Here is a 20,577-nt window from a genome sequence, read left to right as displayed (position 1 = left end):
GCATAATGCTATTGTCCTTTTATGTGGTCATGGCTGGTTGACCCCCTGCCTCCACCATTTCACAATCATCTGTCCCATCAAGAACTCTATTTGACTGGATATGAGCAAATTCGCTGATATTTAACTGAGGGCGAGGAGGAGCGCTGCTGCGTGTCCCTCTGGGGCGGGCAGCGTGGATTGAGCAGGCTAGGTAAGAAAAAAGTCAGATTTTCATTACGATTTATAGCTGACAGGATGCAGGATGGGATTCAGATTTGTACATTTTAGATTGTTTCACATAAGCAGCCATCCTCCTGATTAATCCTGGACTCCATCAGAAGTTTTTTTTTAAAAAAATATTTATTTCAGAAGATGAAATGTTTTGTTTCCTATGGAGTTTCCTCCGTCCTGTCACGTTTATAACTACAGCTTTTCATTTTGCTGCTTACATGTATGGTGATATTTGCTGCAGTGATATTACTGCATGCACGGAGACGTTTAAAATGACTGAAAGCAGCCTCCGTAATTATTAAAGCAGAGTGTACGCACGTTGTGAACCGGCCTGTGGAGGCACATCTTACTATCTGAAAAATGCACTCTTTAAATAGCAGGAAAAATACTTTCTGCTGCCTCAAGATAGCAATGTGTAAACAATGCGCCTGGTCATACCTCATTTTAAGACCTACACACCCAAGACTGTTCACAGACATTGTGGTCACTAGGTGTGAAAATGATAACGACGTTGGCTGGAAACTAGCAACTACATGTGTGCTGTGTGCTGCCTTGCGCTGGGCATAAGATAGGGCCCTTAGTCTTGTTTGTTATTTTCTTGTCATTAAAAGTGCGCACCTATGAAACTCTGTTTTTAACCAAAAGAAAGACAATGTTCTCCCTTTTCTTGAAGTTGAGTGATGGAAATAAATCTGAAAGAAGGATGTGATATAGTAAAATAAAAGTAATGACTTATTTTCTGCTTGACTGGAAACTAATAACAGCTCTCAAACTGAAATTTGTTACAGCAGTTTTCTTTGAGAAAAGTAAGAATATTGTTGAAATGTGATAGCTCTCAGCACACTTGTAACAGGAAGGCATGGCACACACATCACAAGCGGGCTGGCATAAAGGGTGTTTGCATGACAGGTGCATATGTGTTTTCCTGGGAGATCAGCCCATCACTCAGTTCCTCTCCTCCAAGCTCCCCCCCTTCATTCCTCCTTCCAGGCCATATGTCTCTATATTTGATGTTTAAATGTGTGTGTATGCATCAACACAGTTGTGCTTGCTTGCACATATGAGTGTGTGTATATGTCCATATGTCCATATTTGGAGGAGGTCTTAATCAGATTGTGTAGCTGAATGAAATATGAAGAGCTGGGTGATTTCATTAAGTCGGTGGAGTGATGGAGCTCATCACAGCTCACCGACACCTCAGATTTCTCTTTATTTATCCTCAACATTAATCCAACAAAACAATTCACCTAAGAGCCTCTCTATCTTTCACACTCTCCCACCTCCTCCTCCTCCTCTCATTTTACTTTGCTGTGTGGAAAGCTGAGGCATACGCTTTATGTCTCAGCATGCTTTGTTCCAGCGTGTATGTAATCAAAACAGAGAAGGGACAGAGAGAGAAGTGAAATACAGAGCAGATAATGTATATAACTGGTTTATTTACTTGCTTTAACTTGCATCATTTTCCGTCTCAGAATCAAACTGCACACTAGGAGGCATGGCGAGCTCTGACATCACAAAAAAGCACCAAACAGACACACAGGGAGAGATGAAAAAGAGCAGCAGAGTGGAGGATTGGCTAAAGGATGACAGAAAGGCAGACAGACAGACAGACAAACAGTAGTGTCCGCGGAGATAACAACAATAGACGATGACAATAGTTTGTGTTCTCAGCGACAGAGTTTATTTCATCTGGCTTGTATCCACACCAAAACCTCTGCAACAGTGCAGCTTAGCCTGCAGTGCCACAAGCCTGTATTCACATGCAAACACAGCTTTTGCTTGAGAGAAAGTGATACCATGTTCTGTTGTCAAACAGTCCTGTTACTGGAAATCAGATTTTCACGCAATTTCATCAAGTTAATGAAACCATTCAAATGCAGAGAGTCTGAGAGATTATTTTTGACAATTATTGATATTTTTAACTTTAGATAGCTTTTCCCTCAGTTTTCAGAATAACTTTAGCACAGTGATTAGAAGTCCTGACAGGATACCAGATGAATCTGAAGATGTACAGAATTTGTCCCTATTTGAAATGGAGCAGCTCCAGTCAGAAAGTTTAACTCTTTTTCTCATAGTATTTTTTAGCTATTCCCCTGAGAGCAGTGAGAGTGAACCAAAACAATAAAGTTGTCTTAACCCAACAGCCCCATGACACGTGCTCCGGTAACTGTTGCGGATCTATCAGCATTAGATGAACGGGAGGATGTTTAGTAAGTAGACAACTGACGTTGGGGGACGGCCTTCCACTCCGAAACACCGCTGTTCCGAATCCGACTTTCAAGTTCCAGTTACTTCCCAATAGGGTTAGGGTTAGGGTTAGGGTCAGGGGTTCCCCAATAGCCTTTTCGGAATAGCGGGGTCTTTAGAAAAAATGGGAAACCACGCCATTACGAAGAATGGAAGTCTATTTTCGGAACAACGGGGTTTCGGAAAGGCGGGGTGTAACCCTGACGTTGCCCCAGCTCAAGGTTTGACATTGCTGCAAAGAGTTGTGCTATAATGTTATTAGGGAATTTATTTCAGCTTTGAATAAAGAAATAAAGTTGCAGCTTGACTCTGCCACTCTATTTCTTTAAACTATCACATGTTGCTAAGCAACAGTAAACAAAACCTGTACTATGCTATTGATGCAATGTATAGAACTGACAGCAGGCCAATTATGTTTTAATGAGATAACGCTAACCCTTAAAATAAAGAGAAAAACCTGTTCAGGTTGATCTACAGATCACTTTCTGCTGCTTTCTGCAACACTTTTTTTGTCATGTACTCTACCTGATACGATCTGACATGAAGCTTCAATCTGAAATTCACCAGAATACAAAAAGTAGAATGTAATTAAACGTATTGCACCTTTAAGAATTACCAATGCAGTGAAATGCACTGTTTGGAGTTTTTCATTGCACATTTGATTTAGTTTTCACCCCCTGAGAGGAAAGTGAGTCCACCGAGCTAGCAAATTAAGCAGCGTGTAGCCATCTTGCCTCTTGCCTGATCTAAGAATAGCCTGAGGCCTCCTTCCTCCTCCACACCTGAACTACCTTGGTTGGACGCCTGAGGAAAAATCTGGTGAATATTATGAAAGTCTGCTGTGAATAAATGATCATTCTCATTCAACAATGTAGGCCTTCTTATTTCAAACTGGCAAATCCTACAGCCGTTCTTTGTCTCCCATGGATGAAAGTTCTTTTATATTCTCTCATTCTGTTCACTGGCCTGATGTGTGTTTTTATTTTGTATTTTACCTGGACTGTGAACCAGCATCATCGTCTCAGAGTTGTTTTGATGTGATAGTGAGAGGCCAGGCCAATAGGGAAACCAGCAGGACAACAGACGAGACAAGAGAGAGGCTCAGCAAGAGATAAGACGGAGGGACAATAGGTTTGTGTGTGTGTGTGTGTGTGTCCGTGTGTGTGCGTGTGTGGTGTGTGTGTGTGTGTGTGTGTGTGTGTGTGAAAGAAAGATAGAGAGAGAGTGAAAGACAGAGCAAGAACAAGAAACAAAACAGAGAGAATCACTGACAGAAATGAAGCAACAGAGAAAAAGGGTTAATGATCAGCTCCCCTGCTGTACAAATACTGTTCTGGTTCCAGTGTGTGTGTGCGTGTGTGTGTGTGTGCATGCGTCATCAGAAAAGATAGAGATGATGGAGTAAAGGCAGTGTAAACACAGAGACGGGGGAGGAAGTGTAACTGTGTTCTCAGCTCTCTCTATGCGCGAACACACATACACACACCAGAAACTTGGACTTATACATGCACACACGTGCACAAACACAATTTCACATTTACACACACACACACACGGACACACACACACCATGACATTTGGATTCCATTAAAAGTCTTTGTCTCTGATCAATAATTTAATAACCTGAAAGGATGGAGGACTCATCATAATCAATACAGCCTCTTCAATTGTGTGTGTGTGTGTGTATGTGTGTGTGGAGTGGGAGCTGAGAATACACTTAAGTTCCTTGTAAATGCGTACTCGTCATGCATATGTGTATGATTATGTGTGTGTGTGTGTGTATGTGTGTTCAGTGAGTGTATAGTGTGTTCTCACAGAGGAAATAACTGACAGCTTTCAGACTTTGACAGCGAGTCCCTACGTTGTTCGGTGTTACTCAGCAAGTACACACACGAATACACACATGCACAAACACACTGCACTCCATCGTATTGAATACTGGGTCTGGCCCCAGGTGTATGTGCTTGATGCGTCAGGTTCTGGTTTTATAACTCGTTGCATTGTCATTGTGTCTGTGCTGGCATTGGGATAAACACTGCTGTTAGTTAAGTCATCCTTTGTTGATCCCCCAGGGAAATTAATTCTCTGCATTTAAACATATCAAGTATTAAGAGCAGTAGGCAGCCACTGTGCAGCACCTGGGGTTCAATCCCAGATCTAAACCAGTGCCTCCGTCAAGGGCACTGACCAGACAATTAACCTAACAAGACAAGTTTTTAATTGTGGAGGAAACTGGGGCACCTGGAGGAAAGCCATGCAAATCCAGACTATTTTATACATTTTAATGCATACATTTAAATTTATAGATAATGAGAACTGTTGAGTTGTAAAAGAAATCAGAGGCTGGCTTGACCACAAACACACACACAAACACAGCCACTCCACATACACATGGTTGTTGCACATGTAGTTAGCTAGTGTCATGGCTTTCAGGGGAAGTACTGCAGAAACAAATGACTCTGGCTCAATGCCTTCCAGTTCCCTGAAAAACACAGGTGAAATGTTCAGAGGAATTTATTTAATCTCAAATTTTCTGTTTGATTTCAAAATTTTGAAAGCATTTGATAAATATTTCAAACTTGCTATCGTTTGATCAACTGTCCATGCTTTGTTTCAATAAGGTACGTTAGTATGGCTCTTCTCCTATAACTCATTGTCATTTTCAGCACACTCTTTCAACCAAAGTTTTTGCCGTTTGTCCAAATGCATCTTTTTAGCATCAGTACTGGTTCCATGGCGACCATAACAACAATTAACAGCAATTAATCTCGAACATCTAAAACAGTAGTTTGATTCCAAGTGCATTTCTGTAATCAACTTGTTATCACTGTCCTACCCACAGAAAGGGCCCCTCAGGGTTAGGGTCAAAGGGCCCCAGCTTTAAAGATAGTGCTATATAATGTATGTTAACAATGTGTTCAAACCTCACAGAAATGTAAACATTGTTTGTAACTCGCAATGCAACTGTCGCCATTTGTTGCGCTATGGAGCTTCACTGTCTCACACTTTTTCGATACAACACTCAAATCCTTTAAAACAGTTCATCACACTGGTGCTATGATTGAGGTAGAATTTGTGGTTATTACAGGTGAAACATTCAGAAGAATAAGGATACGAACTGTACATTTCTCTTCCCCTGGGGAGGGGGCGGAAACCCTCATGATAAGTAACCTGGGAGAAACACCACCTTGGCTCATTAGTTCCACTCTTCTCTTTTCTAATGAACTTTTTTCAGAACAAAAAAAGGATGCGGATTAAATGTATCACTTTAGGTCTCAGTCACAATATTACAATGTTTTTGCTTGTTACAAATAGCAAAAATAAAAGCTTAAAATAATATTAATATACATACCACCATACAAAAGTGGTTACACAATTTGAATGTACCACACTAGCTACAGCTAATGTCTGTACATTCGTCATATTGACTGTGTGTGATGAATAAACAGGAACTGCACAAAAGTTGTTGAAGTGAATTGTCTCCTTGCTTTCTACCTGAACATACCAACATGTAGAAAACAAATCATGTTACAGGTGAACTGCCATGATTTTTGGAGAGCATTTTCATTCTCACAGAAGGGACTTCATGCTTCGAGGTGAAAAGCCACAATACAACAATTCACTGACTGTTGGTCTTGTTTCGAAATGAAAGAGACAAAGAAAAGGCTATACTATGGCTGAGCAGACCAAGAAGTGAGCGCCACCTACAGAAACTTCATCTACACGAACAGAAAATCCCAGCAAGAGTGCATCCTAACCAATGAGTAGATGTTAGCCAGTTCCTTTTCAGAGTGGTCACCCTCAGTTAGTATGAAGTCTTGTGCTGCTGTGGTGTTCATGTTTGAGTGGGACTGCAGAGTGTACAGTGTGGCCCTCTTGATGCTGTTGGCTTGGTGTCTGTGTTGTCAGTGTTGGTGTTAGTCTGTGTAGAGGTATACATGTCCATGTTAATACCTTTGTCAGTGTTGTTTGTGCTTCTTCATTGTCATTCTGGTGAGAGTTAAGTACTTTTAATTATGCTGCAGCATCCCTTGCTCTCTAACACTGCTCCCTGTTCCTTTGTCTTTTTTCCCCTTTTCTCTCATTTGATTCTCCTTTTTTCCTGCTTCTCATCTCTCTCTCTCTCTCTCTCTCTCTCTCTCTCTCTCTCTCTCTCTCCCTCCCTCTCCCTCTCTCTGTCAGCATCTTCCTCCCTTTCTTCATTTACAATCTCCCACACACTCCCTCTTTCTCAAATTCCATTTCAGTGTCTTGCTTTGGCAGGACATGCTGAGCTAGTGCCAAGGCAATAATGAGAACTGTCAAGCAGCGACAAATGAACAGGTGAGAGAGACGCAGGGAGAAAGAAAGAGAGACGAAGAGACAGAGGGAGAGAGAGACATGAATATGAAGTACTGGCACTGCTGTGACTACTGACAGTCCACTCACGCATGCATGGACACACAAGTACACTCCTATCGCGCTCTCTGCGAACACATTGCAGGGCTCCACCGATATCAAGCTGACCAATACTGGTAGATTTCTCATATATCAGTCTCATTAGTGCTGTGTTCCTGTGCTTATCAAAATAGTGATTGTTGGGAAATTTTCACATCATTTGAACTTACCTGTATATACTATAAATCTGCAAAGGAAACACATTTTAAAAGAAATGTACTGCTGCTCTGATAGTCCTTTTAAGCAATGCAATGAAGAAACATTTTGAGTGAATGTACTTGTAAAGTTACAAAGCGTTACAAAGCATACTGAAAATATCTGACATTCACTGACAATACAGTTTAGGTATTTTCCCAACTACGGACAAGAGCTGAAAACTAGCAATAGCTATAAACTCTCTGCATCAGTTGTGTTGTCTCTATTGGAACTGCACCGTCCATTTTAAAATTCAAATAAATAAAAACAATATCTGCTACTGCCAACTTAAGATTTGTATGGTTATGTTAGTCAACTCAAAGCATTTGGGTCAGATTTTTGGAGAGATTTTCTTCCGTTCTCAGAGGCTGTGTTCTCCCCAGTCTGGTGTTCACTGCGAGGCTGTCAAGCCCGGTCGAGCTGAGCCATTTGAACATCTGTTGAAAGAAACACTGTCTTCACCCATGTCGCTCAGCGTGGAGTATCAGGGATGGACGTGTTAATGCCTGTGGACAGGCATGTTAATGAATGGACAACCTCCAGTCAAAACACAGTAATTACACCAACTATGCCGATTTCAGTTTGGTTTTGGCCAGTAAAAAATGGCAACAAATTCTTATCACAAAACAATATCTACCACATTGTACAGCTCTACAAGAGCTGCTTCCTTTTGAAATATTTCATCATGTCTCTTGTTTTATGTGTCACCGTGCAGGACAGGATGTGCTATATTTCAAAGAGTATGAGGTTATCTTACTCTGACCTTCAGAACAGCTTGTTTGGTATAGTATTTGTTACTGTAACCTGCAACTGTGAGGAAGATGCAGAAATCACAGTCAGTCTTGTTCTCCAGCAGTGCAAATCACTGACATTGGAACTCTGTATTGATGGGCTTTAAATACATGAATGGCTTTAGTAATAATAACAATTACACTTGTTAAACACCAAGACAAGAAAAAGCCAAATTGATGATTTGATCCCACTCCAATCAAGTCCATTATTTTCCTGTGTCAGGATCTCACAGGGCTGTAATCACAGTTTTACAATGGCCATTCGCCACAGGAAGGTGTTTAATTTGCTAAAGACAAATAATTAGGGGATCAACAAGATGCTGCAGGATGTGATTGGCTGATGGTGGAAAGTGGAAACTGCATCCACACTAAAACGTAGTCAGTTGGTAACATTCTTTGAATGTTCATGATGAGAGGCTTCAGGAGGTGACTCAGTCTTGATGATTTACCACAATGTGGCCATAAGTAGTCAATGGCCGCATCCACAGTAGAATTACATAGTTACTGTGCACACTACAATAAAGCTCTTAATTTGAACAAGCATTATTATACATGAATTAAACATTAACCATTAGAATGTCCCCACTCCCATTTCACCGGACCACTGTATAGTTAGGCCATATAATGCTTTTAGGGTTTTTCCCTTTCCTATAGTGTTACATAGCAACCCAATCCCCAGAATAAATGTTAGCTAAGTACGTTTGTGTAAAATCACAGATAAGTTCAAACTGAATGTTTCTTTTTGTTGCAACTTTCCATTTGTCTAGGTACAATTTTCAATTTCTCACTTGTCACAATGTTTGTAGGAAATGGTGGTGAGAAATAGCTACAGTAAAAGACCATACAATCAAAAACAGTATGCCACCGTAGAAGATACAATGATTAAAAAAATCAAGAAACACTACTTAACTGTGATTTTTACTGTCATCATATGTAGAAAACACATACATTTTACTGTGTAATGGGAAAATACCGTGCTTATACCGTGAGCATACCCGAATATTAACAGTATTATTTTGTTTATATTATAGATTTTGCTGATGTGTACATTTAAATTTATGGTGTAAAACCTTTAACCAATTAGCAAAATCATAATCTAATTTGTACAGAAATACCATTTTAAAATATGGTTTATGTTGGTTAAAAGAAAACAGATTTATACTTGTGCACATTTACATTACATTACAATTACATTACATACCAGCCTTGTAAATTGGGATCAAATTTATGCTGTGGAAAACTAAAACATAACTAGAAAAATACATTTCTTAAATAGTGTCAAGTGTTTTCTAATTAACAAAGGCATAACTTTATATTTAGATTTGATTTTCCATACATTATTTTTTATTAAATAAAACTGGATAGAAAAAACACTGAAAAGAAAGGAAGTGCGAGGACGACCAAAAAAAGTCACTGAGTGAAAGAGAGAGAGAGAGAGAGAGAGGATTGACGTGATTCTCGTCCAATGATATCGAAAATGGGACTTTTGAATTTTGACCTGACTCGACCTAGCAGTTAGCACTAATTTGCAGGATTTACATTGGTGGGACAAAGTTCTGACTCCTGGAGATGTCAAAACTTCTTTTTGAGGTGAGCATGTCTACAGAAATTACTCCAGTTAGCTAAGTTAGCTGAGGCTAAATAGCACTAGTTTGCATCTGCTAGCTAACGTTAAATAATGCAAAATAGTGCTAATTAGGGTTAGCTAGCTAATGTGAAATAGCGCTAATCTGTACGACAGTATGGGTCTTTTTGTTGAACATTAGCTAGCTAACTGTAACTCCTTAGGGGTTACACCCCGCCTTTCCGAAACCCCGCTGTTCCGAACAGTTCAGTGTATGTTAATTTTTCAACATAAGGCTTTAGGCTGATAATTTTTTGTACATAATGTGTAGCCATTTCATGTTCAGTGTATGCAATAGTTGACATTAAGCACCGCATAAAACTATACATTGCATAGTGTAAATTGATTTCAACTTCTTGTCGGTCTCAGATATCCAAGTTATTTATTTTTTAGTTGTTTTTGCACTAGTTATTTTATTCCTTGTGGAGACTTGGCTTAAACCAATGGATTGTTGCCCCCTGGTGCTGCCTTGTCCCTTGTCTAGCTAATACTTTGCTCAGTTGTTGTCTTTCACTGCTGGATTTTTAACAGATTTCAGCATTTATCAGATAAATGTGCTGAATCCCCAGCCATACAATTTTTAACTCTACAAAATCATTTAACATTCTCCTCAGCAAAGTGCAGCTTGGGAATGTAAAGCTGCCAACTTTGCAGGATTGTGGGATGCCCAGCACTCTGATTCGCCGTCAGTGTCATCACCTTCAGTGAGTACATTTAATTGATACTCTTCTTAACTGCCCTTAAATGTTTGTTTTGAGTTTTTTTTCCCACACCTGTCAAATACTTAGATGACCACATTAATAATTATGTGATCCTTATGTGTCTGTGGCTATGTGGAATTATCCTATTCCTTTTATACATGCTAGTTTTTGGACCCTCCTTCAACCTTTCAACAGTACCCATTCAGGGCTGTGCGATATGACTAAATCAATTAATACACATTACTTAATATCTGGATGCTGACACATATCAGTATATTGCACTGGTACTGCTCCAGTACTTTGGTGGCTGTTATCCGTAGACTCTCCGTACAGTTTGTCATGATTCATGTGTAGGCGTTAAAGGAAGTTTGTGTTCTTTAAGGTCTTTGCTGGTCGGAGTCCTTCTCCTGTTCAGAATTGGCCTGTTTTCTGTCACATTCACTCTCTTCCCATGTTTATTAGTTTTGCCTTCATGCAAATTTACTGTCTGCATAATATGAAACAATCTGTGTATCATTCGTTCTTTTAATATTCAATTGGGAAAACGAAAAAACGATTGGTGATTTTGTTCCTCATTCATGAATCTGATACCAAAAAACAAAAAACAGTTTGTCTTTTCATACTTGGATTTTATGCTCAGATCAAAAAAAGGGAAATGAAAAAACTTGATTTTGATATTTAGTTTGTCCGCTCTGTGTGACCCAGAAGTTATTGACCTCTTTGTGTGTTGCACTTGATAAGCGTGCAGCAAATTCACCCACCAACAGTTCAGTGTGAAAGAAAGCCTGTGAAAGAACAACCAGAATCACGCAATGATTGTAAGTCAAAGAATAGACACCATGGCTGCACTGGAACCATATGCTAATATAATAAAAACTTATTTGAAACTGGCCATGTAGAGATTTCCACCAAACTGCAACAGACAATGGTGAAGTTAGCATCCGATTCACAGCTTCTTATTGGAATTTTCCAGTCCACCTTAAAAGTGGCATACCGCCTATAGATGGCGTTGTTCAGTCATTTTCAAGCCAGTTCATGGACTGAAAAAACGTAATAAATATGGGGAAGATGAAATGACGATGAATTATACAATGACACGGTCTGTAATTGGTTTGCAATTCTAAATTTTGATCATTTTAACTCCAGCATTTTTTTCTTATTGTCCTTTCTCATGGTAAACTGGTATGGTAAACTATTTCTATTCCTACCAATTTGCTGTGGTTCTACCTGCTCAGTATTAAAAAAATCTCAAGAAACCAATACTCCAATATGACAAGGGACATCACAGGGTTTGACAATCCTGACTTTCATTTATTTTTACTGTAGCATTTATCTCCTGTTGACCTAAAAACCTTTATTCTTTTTGTGACAATACAAAGAAAGAGGGCCATTTCACAGCTGTTTTCAAGTCTAGACCACATGAGACCAGGTCCAGATCAAAAACCACTCTACTTAGACTAATTAATTCTGTAATACATTGTCTCAGAGGGGCTAAAGACTCTTTAAAATACAGTTTCAGCTTTGTGAAATCTTTATTCTATTTGTGAAAATGCCAAAAAGGGCCATTTCACAGCTTTTTCATGTCTAGACCACATCAGACAAGGTCCAGGTCCAAAATCGCTATACTTAGACTGGTCAAATCTGGACCACATTAAGAAGGAGATTCCAGAGACTCCAGAGATTTGTGAAGCCATAATGTATTTGTAAAAAACAAAAAACAAAACAAAAAAAAACAGTTGCACAATAATCTTAGATTTACAATGTAAAACAAGTTGGAGATGTGAAATGGCCCTTTTTTGCATTTTTACAAATTGCAAACGGCCGGTTTTGATGCCCCAAAAAATGGCTGGAAATATTCCCAGGTGTAGTTAAATATGTCCAGTTGCATGACTCAAACTGCCACCACCATCCTCTCCACCTCCTGATGTGAAGGGTGGCTAAGAATGTCAGCCTTGGATAACAACCTGTGATTTGTTCCAAGCTAACACCAAAGGGAGTTATTCTCAGAAAACACTAATGTGCAGTAACTTGAATGATCAATTTAGGTCATTATAGAAAAGTGTGTGAATCGAATGTTCTTTGTAGCATGGCCTCTTAACTTCTTCTGAGTGATTCTGATTGATAACAGCTGGTGACTTTTCTGGGCCCATTTTAATAGGGCCATTAGACTCAGCCACAAACACTACAATGGGAAAGTCTAAGGAGCTCAGCATTGATCTGAAAGAGCACATTATTAATTTGAACAAGTCAGGAAAGTCACTTTCCAGCCATTTCAAAGCAGTTACAGGTCCCAAGATCAACTGTACAAACAACTGTTTGTCAGTATAAAGTGCATGGCACAGTTGTGTCACCGCCACGATGAGGAAGAAAACAAACTATCATCTGCTGCTGACAGAAAACTGGTCAGGATGGTCAAGAGTCAACCAAAAAACACTAAAAGGCAAGTCTGCAATGAATCAGAAGCTGCTTGAAGACAGGTGTCAGTGTCCACAGTCAAGTGTGTTTTACATCAACGTGAGCTGAGTGGCTGCCGTGTTGAAAGAAGCCCTTGCTCCAGACGCAGCACCTTAAAGCTCGACTGAAGTTTGCTGCTGATCACATGGACAAAGAAAAAACCTTCTGGAGGAAAACTCTGTGGTCACATGAAACAAAAACTGAGATGTTTGGCCGCAATGAGCAGCAATATGTTTTGAGGAGAGAAGGTGAGGCCTTTAACCCCAAGAACACCATACCTACTGTCAAGCATGATGCTGGAAGTACTATGCTGTGGGGCTGTTTTGCTGCCAGTGGATCTACTGTTCAAGGGAAAGTGAATGGAAAAATGAAGGAGGATTATCTCCAAATTCTTCAGGAAAACCTAAAATCATCAGCCAGAAGATTGGCTCTTGGGTACAGTCGGGTGTTCCAACAGGAAAATGATCCCAAACACACATCAAACATGGTAAAGGAATGGCTAAATCAGGCTTGAACACCATCAAGAACATGTGGACTGTGCTGAAGAAACAAGTCAGTGCCAGGAAGCCACCAAATTTGGTTGCATATCACCTATTCTGTCAAGAGGAGTGGTTAAAAATTCAGCCAAAGGACTAGAAGCTTGTGAATGGCTATCAAAAGCACTTAACTGAGGTGGAAATGGCCAAGAGACATTTAACCAAACATTAGAATTACTGTATGTATATTTTGCCAGCAGATTTGGTCACATTTTCAGAAGACCTAAAATAAATACATTATTGTAGGAGACAGTCTGCCCTTCTTGGAATGTGCAGTGCACATTAAAGAAGATAAAAGCCTCAACATTGAGGTGTACAGAAAACCTAAACACAGAGATCGATACTTGCTGTTTGACTCTCATCACCCACTGGAACACAAGCTGGGGGTCATCAGAACCCTGAACCATCAGGCTGAGACCGTGCCCACAAAGAAACAAAGAAAGAGGGGAAGGAGAAAGAACAGAAGCACATCAGGGGTGCACTTAAAACCTGTGGCTACCCAAACTGGACCTTGGTCAAAACCTGTGAAAGATCCAGAGCAGACAGAGAGGAGAAGACGGAATATATATATATATATATATATATATATATATATATATATATATATATATATATATATATATACATGTGTGTGTGTGTGTGTGGGTGTGTATATATATATATGTATATATATATATATATATATATATATATATATATATATATATATATATATATATATGAGCGACAATACTAGATACATGCTTGTATCTACTAATACTAATACATGCTTGATACTAGAGCATGCTAGATACTAGAGCATACTCTTGTTGCCAACTCAGTGCTGCCGTGTTTTAACGCACCCAATCAAGATCGACGCATGGGGAATGAACGCAGCTGTTCCAAACATCTCGAGCTCCCTTTGTTCTGTGGATATACTGGCATATGTCTGCCCATCAGACACTTTGCTCTATCTCGCAACATCCTTAATAATGGAAAAGCAACCATCCCAAATGCTACCTTCACAAATAAAACAATTATCATGCACAAGGCTCCCCAACTGCTGTGGAAACCCTCCTGCTTGCAGGACATGGTCATCTTAATCCAGGACCAATCAAGGGGGATGTTGGTCCAGATCATCATTGCGTGGCACTTGCAGAGAATATCCATCACTATCTTAGGTTGGATAATACACCGGGGTATGAAATTACTGCTTTGAACAGCAATCTGCTTGCCACCAAGGCCGTCAGACTGGGTGAGTTTTCGACTGATTTAATTACATCACCAGCAGTGATCCTGCCAAGCATCATGACACCTTCCACGGAAAATCAAGTGCAAAGAAAAAGCTGTGCATCATCAAACGAGACAAAACGTAAGAGAAAACCTGCAATTGTGAAACACTGTGGCATTAAACTTTTCAGAACTGTAAACCAGGCTTGCATGCTGTGGGACTATCAGGCCAAACCAAGCAGATTATTAGGTGGGCATTTAAATATCAGCAGCGCTATTCCTAAAAGTAATCAACTGCAGCATCTTCTATATGAATCAAATTTGGACTTCCTTTGCTTATCAGGGAAATGGTTGCACGAAAACTCTCCTTAAAAGTGCACGGCTACAATATGTTGAGAGGAGAAAAAATGGATGGTCGGGGTGGCAGTGTATTATTTTATGTGAAGGACAGTATAAACTGTGCGAAAATTCAGCTGTCCTGTGTTAATGACTTGGAATGTATTGTTCTCAAATTAAATCTCTCAGCCCAAATGTCATTCATTATGATAGGAATTTATAAACCACCATCCACAACAACAGTTTTTTATGAGAAATTGAACACCCTTCTAAAGTAATGTGATACTAACAATGAGGTCATTTTATTAGGAGATTTTAACATAAATTGGAGTGACAAAGCAAAAAAGAAAAAGCTTAAACGTGTAGCAAGCAATAATGAATATCAACAGGTCATTGAAGGACCGACTAGGATAACTAATTCCTCAGAGACACTTATTGATTTGGCTTTCACTAAAAGACCAGAAAGAATAAAGAAATCTTACAATCTGGGTTGTCTGACCACAATATGATTCTGATTGTAAAAAAGCTCACTAAAAGGAAGTTTATTCTATCAACCTACACAAAGTCAGATCAGTATAAAATTCCTAAAAGTCAGTTATCCAATCTTGAAAATGCAATTAAAGAAATCAATTGGAATGAACACCTTGTACATAAAAGTATTGATGATAACTGTAATTCTTTCATGGTGGAACTTGAAACAAATATGCACAGTTTTATGAGAAAAATTCAATGCAAACATGGCCAAAGAAACCATCTACCTTGGATAAATGACAATAGACAGTCACTCATGAAACAAAGGGACCATACCCTCAAGACAGCCCTCAAGAATAAATGGGGTCATGAGAGGCTTTTATTTACCACACTGAGAAATAAGGTTGTAAAACAGGCAAAAGCAACATTTTTCATTGATACCATTTGTGAAGCGAAGGGTAATATCAAAGACATCTGGCAGAATGCCACCAATAAAACAATAGAACTAAATATAGAGGTAAAAGTGGCCCATGATCCAAGTGAAGTGGCAACAGCATTTAATTCTTATTTATTGATTCTACAAAAACTCTATCCCAGAATTTCTCTGGATTGAAGTACTCTCTCACCCCTCTAAATATTGATGCTCCCATTCTGACTTTTAGAGAAGTGACCAACTCCAAAGTTAATATGGTTGTTTCTTCCATCAATGGTTCAAGGGCGAAGGATGTATATGGGATGGACACAGTATTTATTAAAACCCATAAGAAGGTACTCATCCCTCCCCCGGAAACTGCTAATTGTTTTCTTATGGAAAATATTAAGGCTAAACTGGATAAGGGAGAAGTGGTAGAGGCCATTTGTCTGGATTTAAAGAAAGCTTTTGATTTGGTTAATCATGAGGTTTTAATTATCAAATTATAAAAGTTACATTTTTCACCTGATGTTAATTAATGGATAAAATCATACCTAACAGATAGAAAACAAGGTTTTCGCATGGATCATAAACATTTCACACATTTTTGTCAATCATGTGAGTGTACTGCAAGGTTTAATTTTGGGTCCTCTGCTATTTAGTTTGTATTTTAATGACCTATGTGAATTTTTTTTTCCTAGTGCAGGGGTCAGCAACCTTTACTATTAAAAGAAACATTTTAGTCCCCGTCCCTCGCCTAAAAAATCTTTCTGGAGCCGCAAAACATATTTGTGTCTTATGATGAAGGTATCGCAGCCTAGATAGTCTAAATTAGCCTATCAAGAATATTAATAGGCCTAAATGAGCAATAATTTATATTTTTACATGATGTGGCAACTCTGCAGTGGGCCACTCATGGTTGATCATAAAACACAATGATATTAGCTCAAGATCATTCAATTAATCGAAACTTGATATAACAGATACAATTCTGTGTGTAGGCTGCAAATTTTTACTGTCGGAGAATGTAAGAATCACTGGAGGCAGTGATGATGATAAAAAATATATTCATTTCCATGTAAAATGTCAAAGCCACAGGGAGCCACTGCACAGGGGCAAAAGAGCCGCATGCGGCTCCAGACCCCTGGCCTAGTGTTATCTGTCAGATGTATGCTGATGACACAGTCATATATCTACACTCCAAAAACAACAGGAAAACCGCAGAAGAGCTATTAGCTTCAGTGATCAATATCTCAAATTGGTTAACAAACTTGTGTCTGCACCTCAATGTTAATAAAACTGTATGTATATTTTTGTCCAAGTCTGCAAATAGAGATCCAGACCCAAATGTTACAGTAGAAGGGAGAAGACTCTCAGTGGTTTAAGTTTAAATATTTGGGAATAATAGATTCACAATTTACATTCAAAACACAAGTTAAAAAAGTTGTGAACAGATTCAAATTCAATTTGGCAAATTTCAGACACATCAGGAATAATTTAACTACAGAGGCCTCAAAGTTTAATAACAATGCCATGATTCTCTCACACATGAACTATTGGCTTACCAGCTGGACGCAGACAGGCAGGACCACATTACGATCAGCAGGGACACTTTATAAACAAACCCTGAAAACATTGGATAAAAAGTCAAATTTATATCACCACTGTAAAATTTTAACCAAATATGATTTTTTAAACTGAGAAAAAAGATCAAATTTGCAGATATTTTACTTGTGTATAAATTTTTTCATGGTATGGTTCAATGAATTTATTAAACAAAATCTAATTTCAGCCCCCAGAGCCACTATAAGAGGGGATTGTAAAATACCATGTGGAAAAAGTACTTTTGGGCAGTCAGCCTTTTCCTATGGAGCAGCACATGATTGGAATACCATACCGACAGAACTAAGGAATATCACATCTCTTAACTCTTTCTCCAAATCTATAAATCTTTGGTTATTAAAAATCAAATACGCTGTCAGAATCTGGAATAATGTGGTTATGTCTTTGTCCTGTGTCCTGTGTCCACATGCTTTTGTCTGCACATATACTGTTTTTTATGTGTTCATGTACTTGGTGCTTTTGTCTGTGTTCAAATACTTATGTGTTTTAATGTGCTTATGTGCTTTGTTTGTGCTTATATGCTATGTGATTAATTGTCCTCATGTGTGTTATGTTTTCATATGCCATCAACCTGCCAGGGACAGCTGTCATGGTCTGGAGTAGTGGTTGTCTTATTATACTTGTTGTGCTTATTTGTTGTGTTTTATGTCTGTTTTTAATGCCATCAACCTGCCAGGGACTGCAGTTGAAAATTAGCCTGTGTGGCTAAATCTGGCACATTTACATGATAGACTCTGGTGCTCAAGTTAATTAATGTGCATTGTCCCTTCTTTGTTTGCTACATACAGCTTGTGATGCAGTTTCTTGGACACATCCTCAGTGATAGTACCTGGGGTCACGGGGGGTTTCGGGTCTTTCAATTTCAGACCCCCTCACCCAGGTGACCCGACCGGGAGTGATCAGTTCCCGGCCTGTGTCCAAGAAGCTGTAGCCCACTGCTTGTCCCTCCTGATCCACAGCCATCGTGAGGCTCTCTCTGCAGCCTCGGATGCTGCACTGATGGCTTTTCTCTTGCGTGCTCCGGTGATGCCCAGGAGGCTGTAGGCCTTACAGAGTGACTTTCCTGCAAAGCCCCTTCCTCCAACTTCGACGGGAAAAGACTTGGATGACTCTGAGAGCAGGACGATGTCTGGTCTAAGGCTGGTTTCCATGATGTTTTCAGGGAATCAAAGCTGTTTCCCAGGTCCACCCTTAGCTGCCAGTCCTTTGCTGCTCCCAGGAGGCCTGTTTGGGCTTTCGGTCGGGAGGGTAGTTGTTCTCCAGCTTGCACGAATGAAATTTCATGCCTTGGTGGTTGCAAGCGCTTATTTTGGTCGATGGCAGTGTTGATGGACTCGGCAACCGCCTTCAGCACCTGGTTGTGGCGCCAGCGATAGCGACCATCTCCAAGTGCTTTAGGACAGCTGCTGAGGATGTGCTCCAGAGTTCCTCTTCCTTGGCACAAGGGACACGCTGGAGTATCGACTTTGCCCCAACAGAAGAGGTTTGACGGGCTGGGCAGGACATCATAGACAGACTGAATGAGGAATTTGATGTGGTAGGGTTCTGCCTTCCACAACTCAGGCCACGAGATCTTCCTATTCATGGCTTTTTCCCATCTGGTCCATGCGCCCTGTTGTCTCAATCCCACTGTCTGGCTTGCACGCTGTTCCTCGACCCCAGCCCTCACTTCGCGTTGAACCAGGTCCCGCCTTTCCTTGCCCTCAAGTTTGTTGTAGTGGATTGTCAGAATTGTTCCCAGACCTGCACGGCCAGTTGCCACAGATCCCACAAGCTCTTTGTGAAGCAGCCGTGATTCTGCTTGGTCCACGGCCTCCTGTGCCCTCCACTTTCTACCAGTCCTCACCTCAATGCCCGCTTGAGATACTTTCAGGTCCTTGGATTCCCTGTATTGGAGCACCTCCCTTGCTCTGGTAACCATGAACTCCTCAGTAAGGCTGTTGATGGGGAGCGTCAGCTTGTTCTTGTTACCATAGAGGGTGATGCTGCTTAGGCTTTGAGGTAAGCCCAACCAACGTCGCAGGTGGCTGCTGACCCTCCTCTCAAGTCCTTCCACAGTAGAGATGGGAAATTCGTATACCAGCAAAATAAATAAACTAAAATAATAATAATAATGATAGTAAAAAAACCTAAACTATGTCAAACTGGGACGACCGTCTTTGAACTGAGGAGGTGTCCTATGACATTACTTATCACCCACCTACAATGCAGTAGTGAGTTCCCTCCCCAGACAGCTTAACAACCATTCACACCTGGGCTCACCTAGCCCAAGCAACCCACGTGAAGCCTGGTTGGGTCAACAACCCACAAGTGGCCCTGACGACTCTGAAACTAAGAACTCATACGTGTCCTTAACGACTCTGTAAGGACACTCCAAGGACACAGGGTTAAAAAGCCTGCAGCTTCCCTCCAGTTAGTTACAACTGAGGAAGCCTCTTGGATGAGAGGTGAAACGTCTTCAAGAAAGTCCAGTTGCCTACAATATAGAACTTAGAATTCATTATCAAACTAAACTTCATGAATGCTTTTGTGACAAAGTAGTATGTGTTCCTCTCATTCCATCACAGAAAAATGAGAGCTGTAGAAATCATAGGAACTGAAGAATGCTATGATATACATGTTTCTTTACAAGTGGATGTTAACATTTCACTGTGACTGTATCGATGTTTCCTTATCTATGTTAGTATGTAACACAGCACCATTTCTAGCTAGATGACAGTCCTCCACCCAGGCAGTCCCACTAACTTTGCTGCCTTACGTTATAATACAAAATGTGGAATATATGAGCAAAGTAGCCAATTGTGGTTGTTGGCTGCAGCAAGCAAAACAAATCTTTTAATTTACCATCTGAGGATGTCAAGACCCAGTGGATTAACTTTATTTTTGATTGAAATGTGCTGGAGATGTCCCAACAAGTATAATAAATGTGATTTACTTCAGCATTCTTCTGAGCTTCGCAACACTTGCTGCTTCTGAGAACGCCGGAGGAAGAGAGGGTGGGGCAAAGGGAGAGGGGAGGTGTCGTCTGACATGCTGGTGCTGAACTGCGGTCACTAGTGGTGCTAACCAAAATGCATTATGTGAGGTCAAAAGCAATGTTTAACCTCACTCATAAAACAAAGCTGATTTTTAAAAAAAATTTTATTATTTTTTTTTTTACCATTTTGAAACCTACATTGTTTAAATCCATGTTTACTTGCTAGCAGTCTTCTTCTTCACTGCCTTTGAAGATGGTCTGACCTTCAAGAAAAAGTCCCTTGATGGAATTAAACCAGGGGCGTTACGGTTTGGGTCCTTTTTTCCTGCAATGACTGGCACATGCAGTAGTCTG

General features: G+C 40.0%; 1 protein-coding gene across 1 annotated transcript; it reads right to left on the bottom strand.

Annotated features, from left to right (window-relative positions):
* Nucleotides 1-18,145: 18,145 nt before the first annotated feature.
* Nucleotides 18,146-20,278, bottom strand: LOC141013545 (uncharacterized). Its single transcript, XM_073487299.1, is given in 3 exon segments — nucleotides 18,146-18,429; nucleotides 18,432-19,342; nucleotides 20,214-20,278. Coding segments are annotated over 3 exon segments (1,260 nt in total).
* Between the last annotated feature and the right edge of the window lie 299 nt (nucleotides 20,279-20,577).

The sequence above is a fragment of the Pagrus major genome, chromosome 18, assembly GCF_040436345.1.
Source record: "Pagrus major chromosome 18, Pma_NU_1.0".
Lineage (NCBI taxonomy): Eukaryota > Metazoa > Chordata > Actinopteri > Spariformes > Sparidae > Pagrus > Pagrus major.
This window is presented reverse-complemented; position numbering and strand designations above follow the sequence as displayed.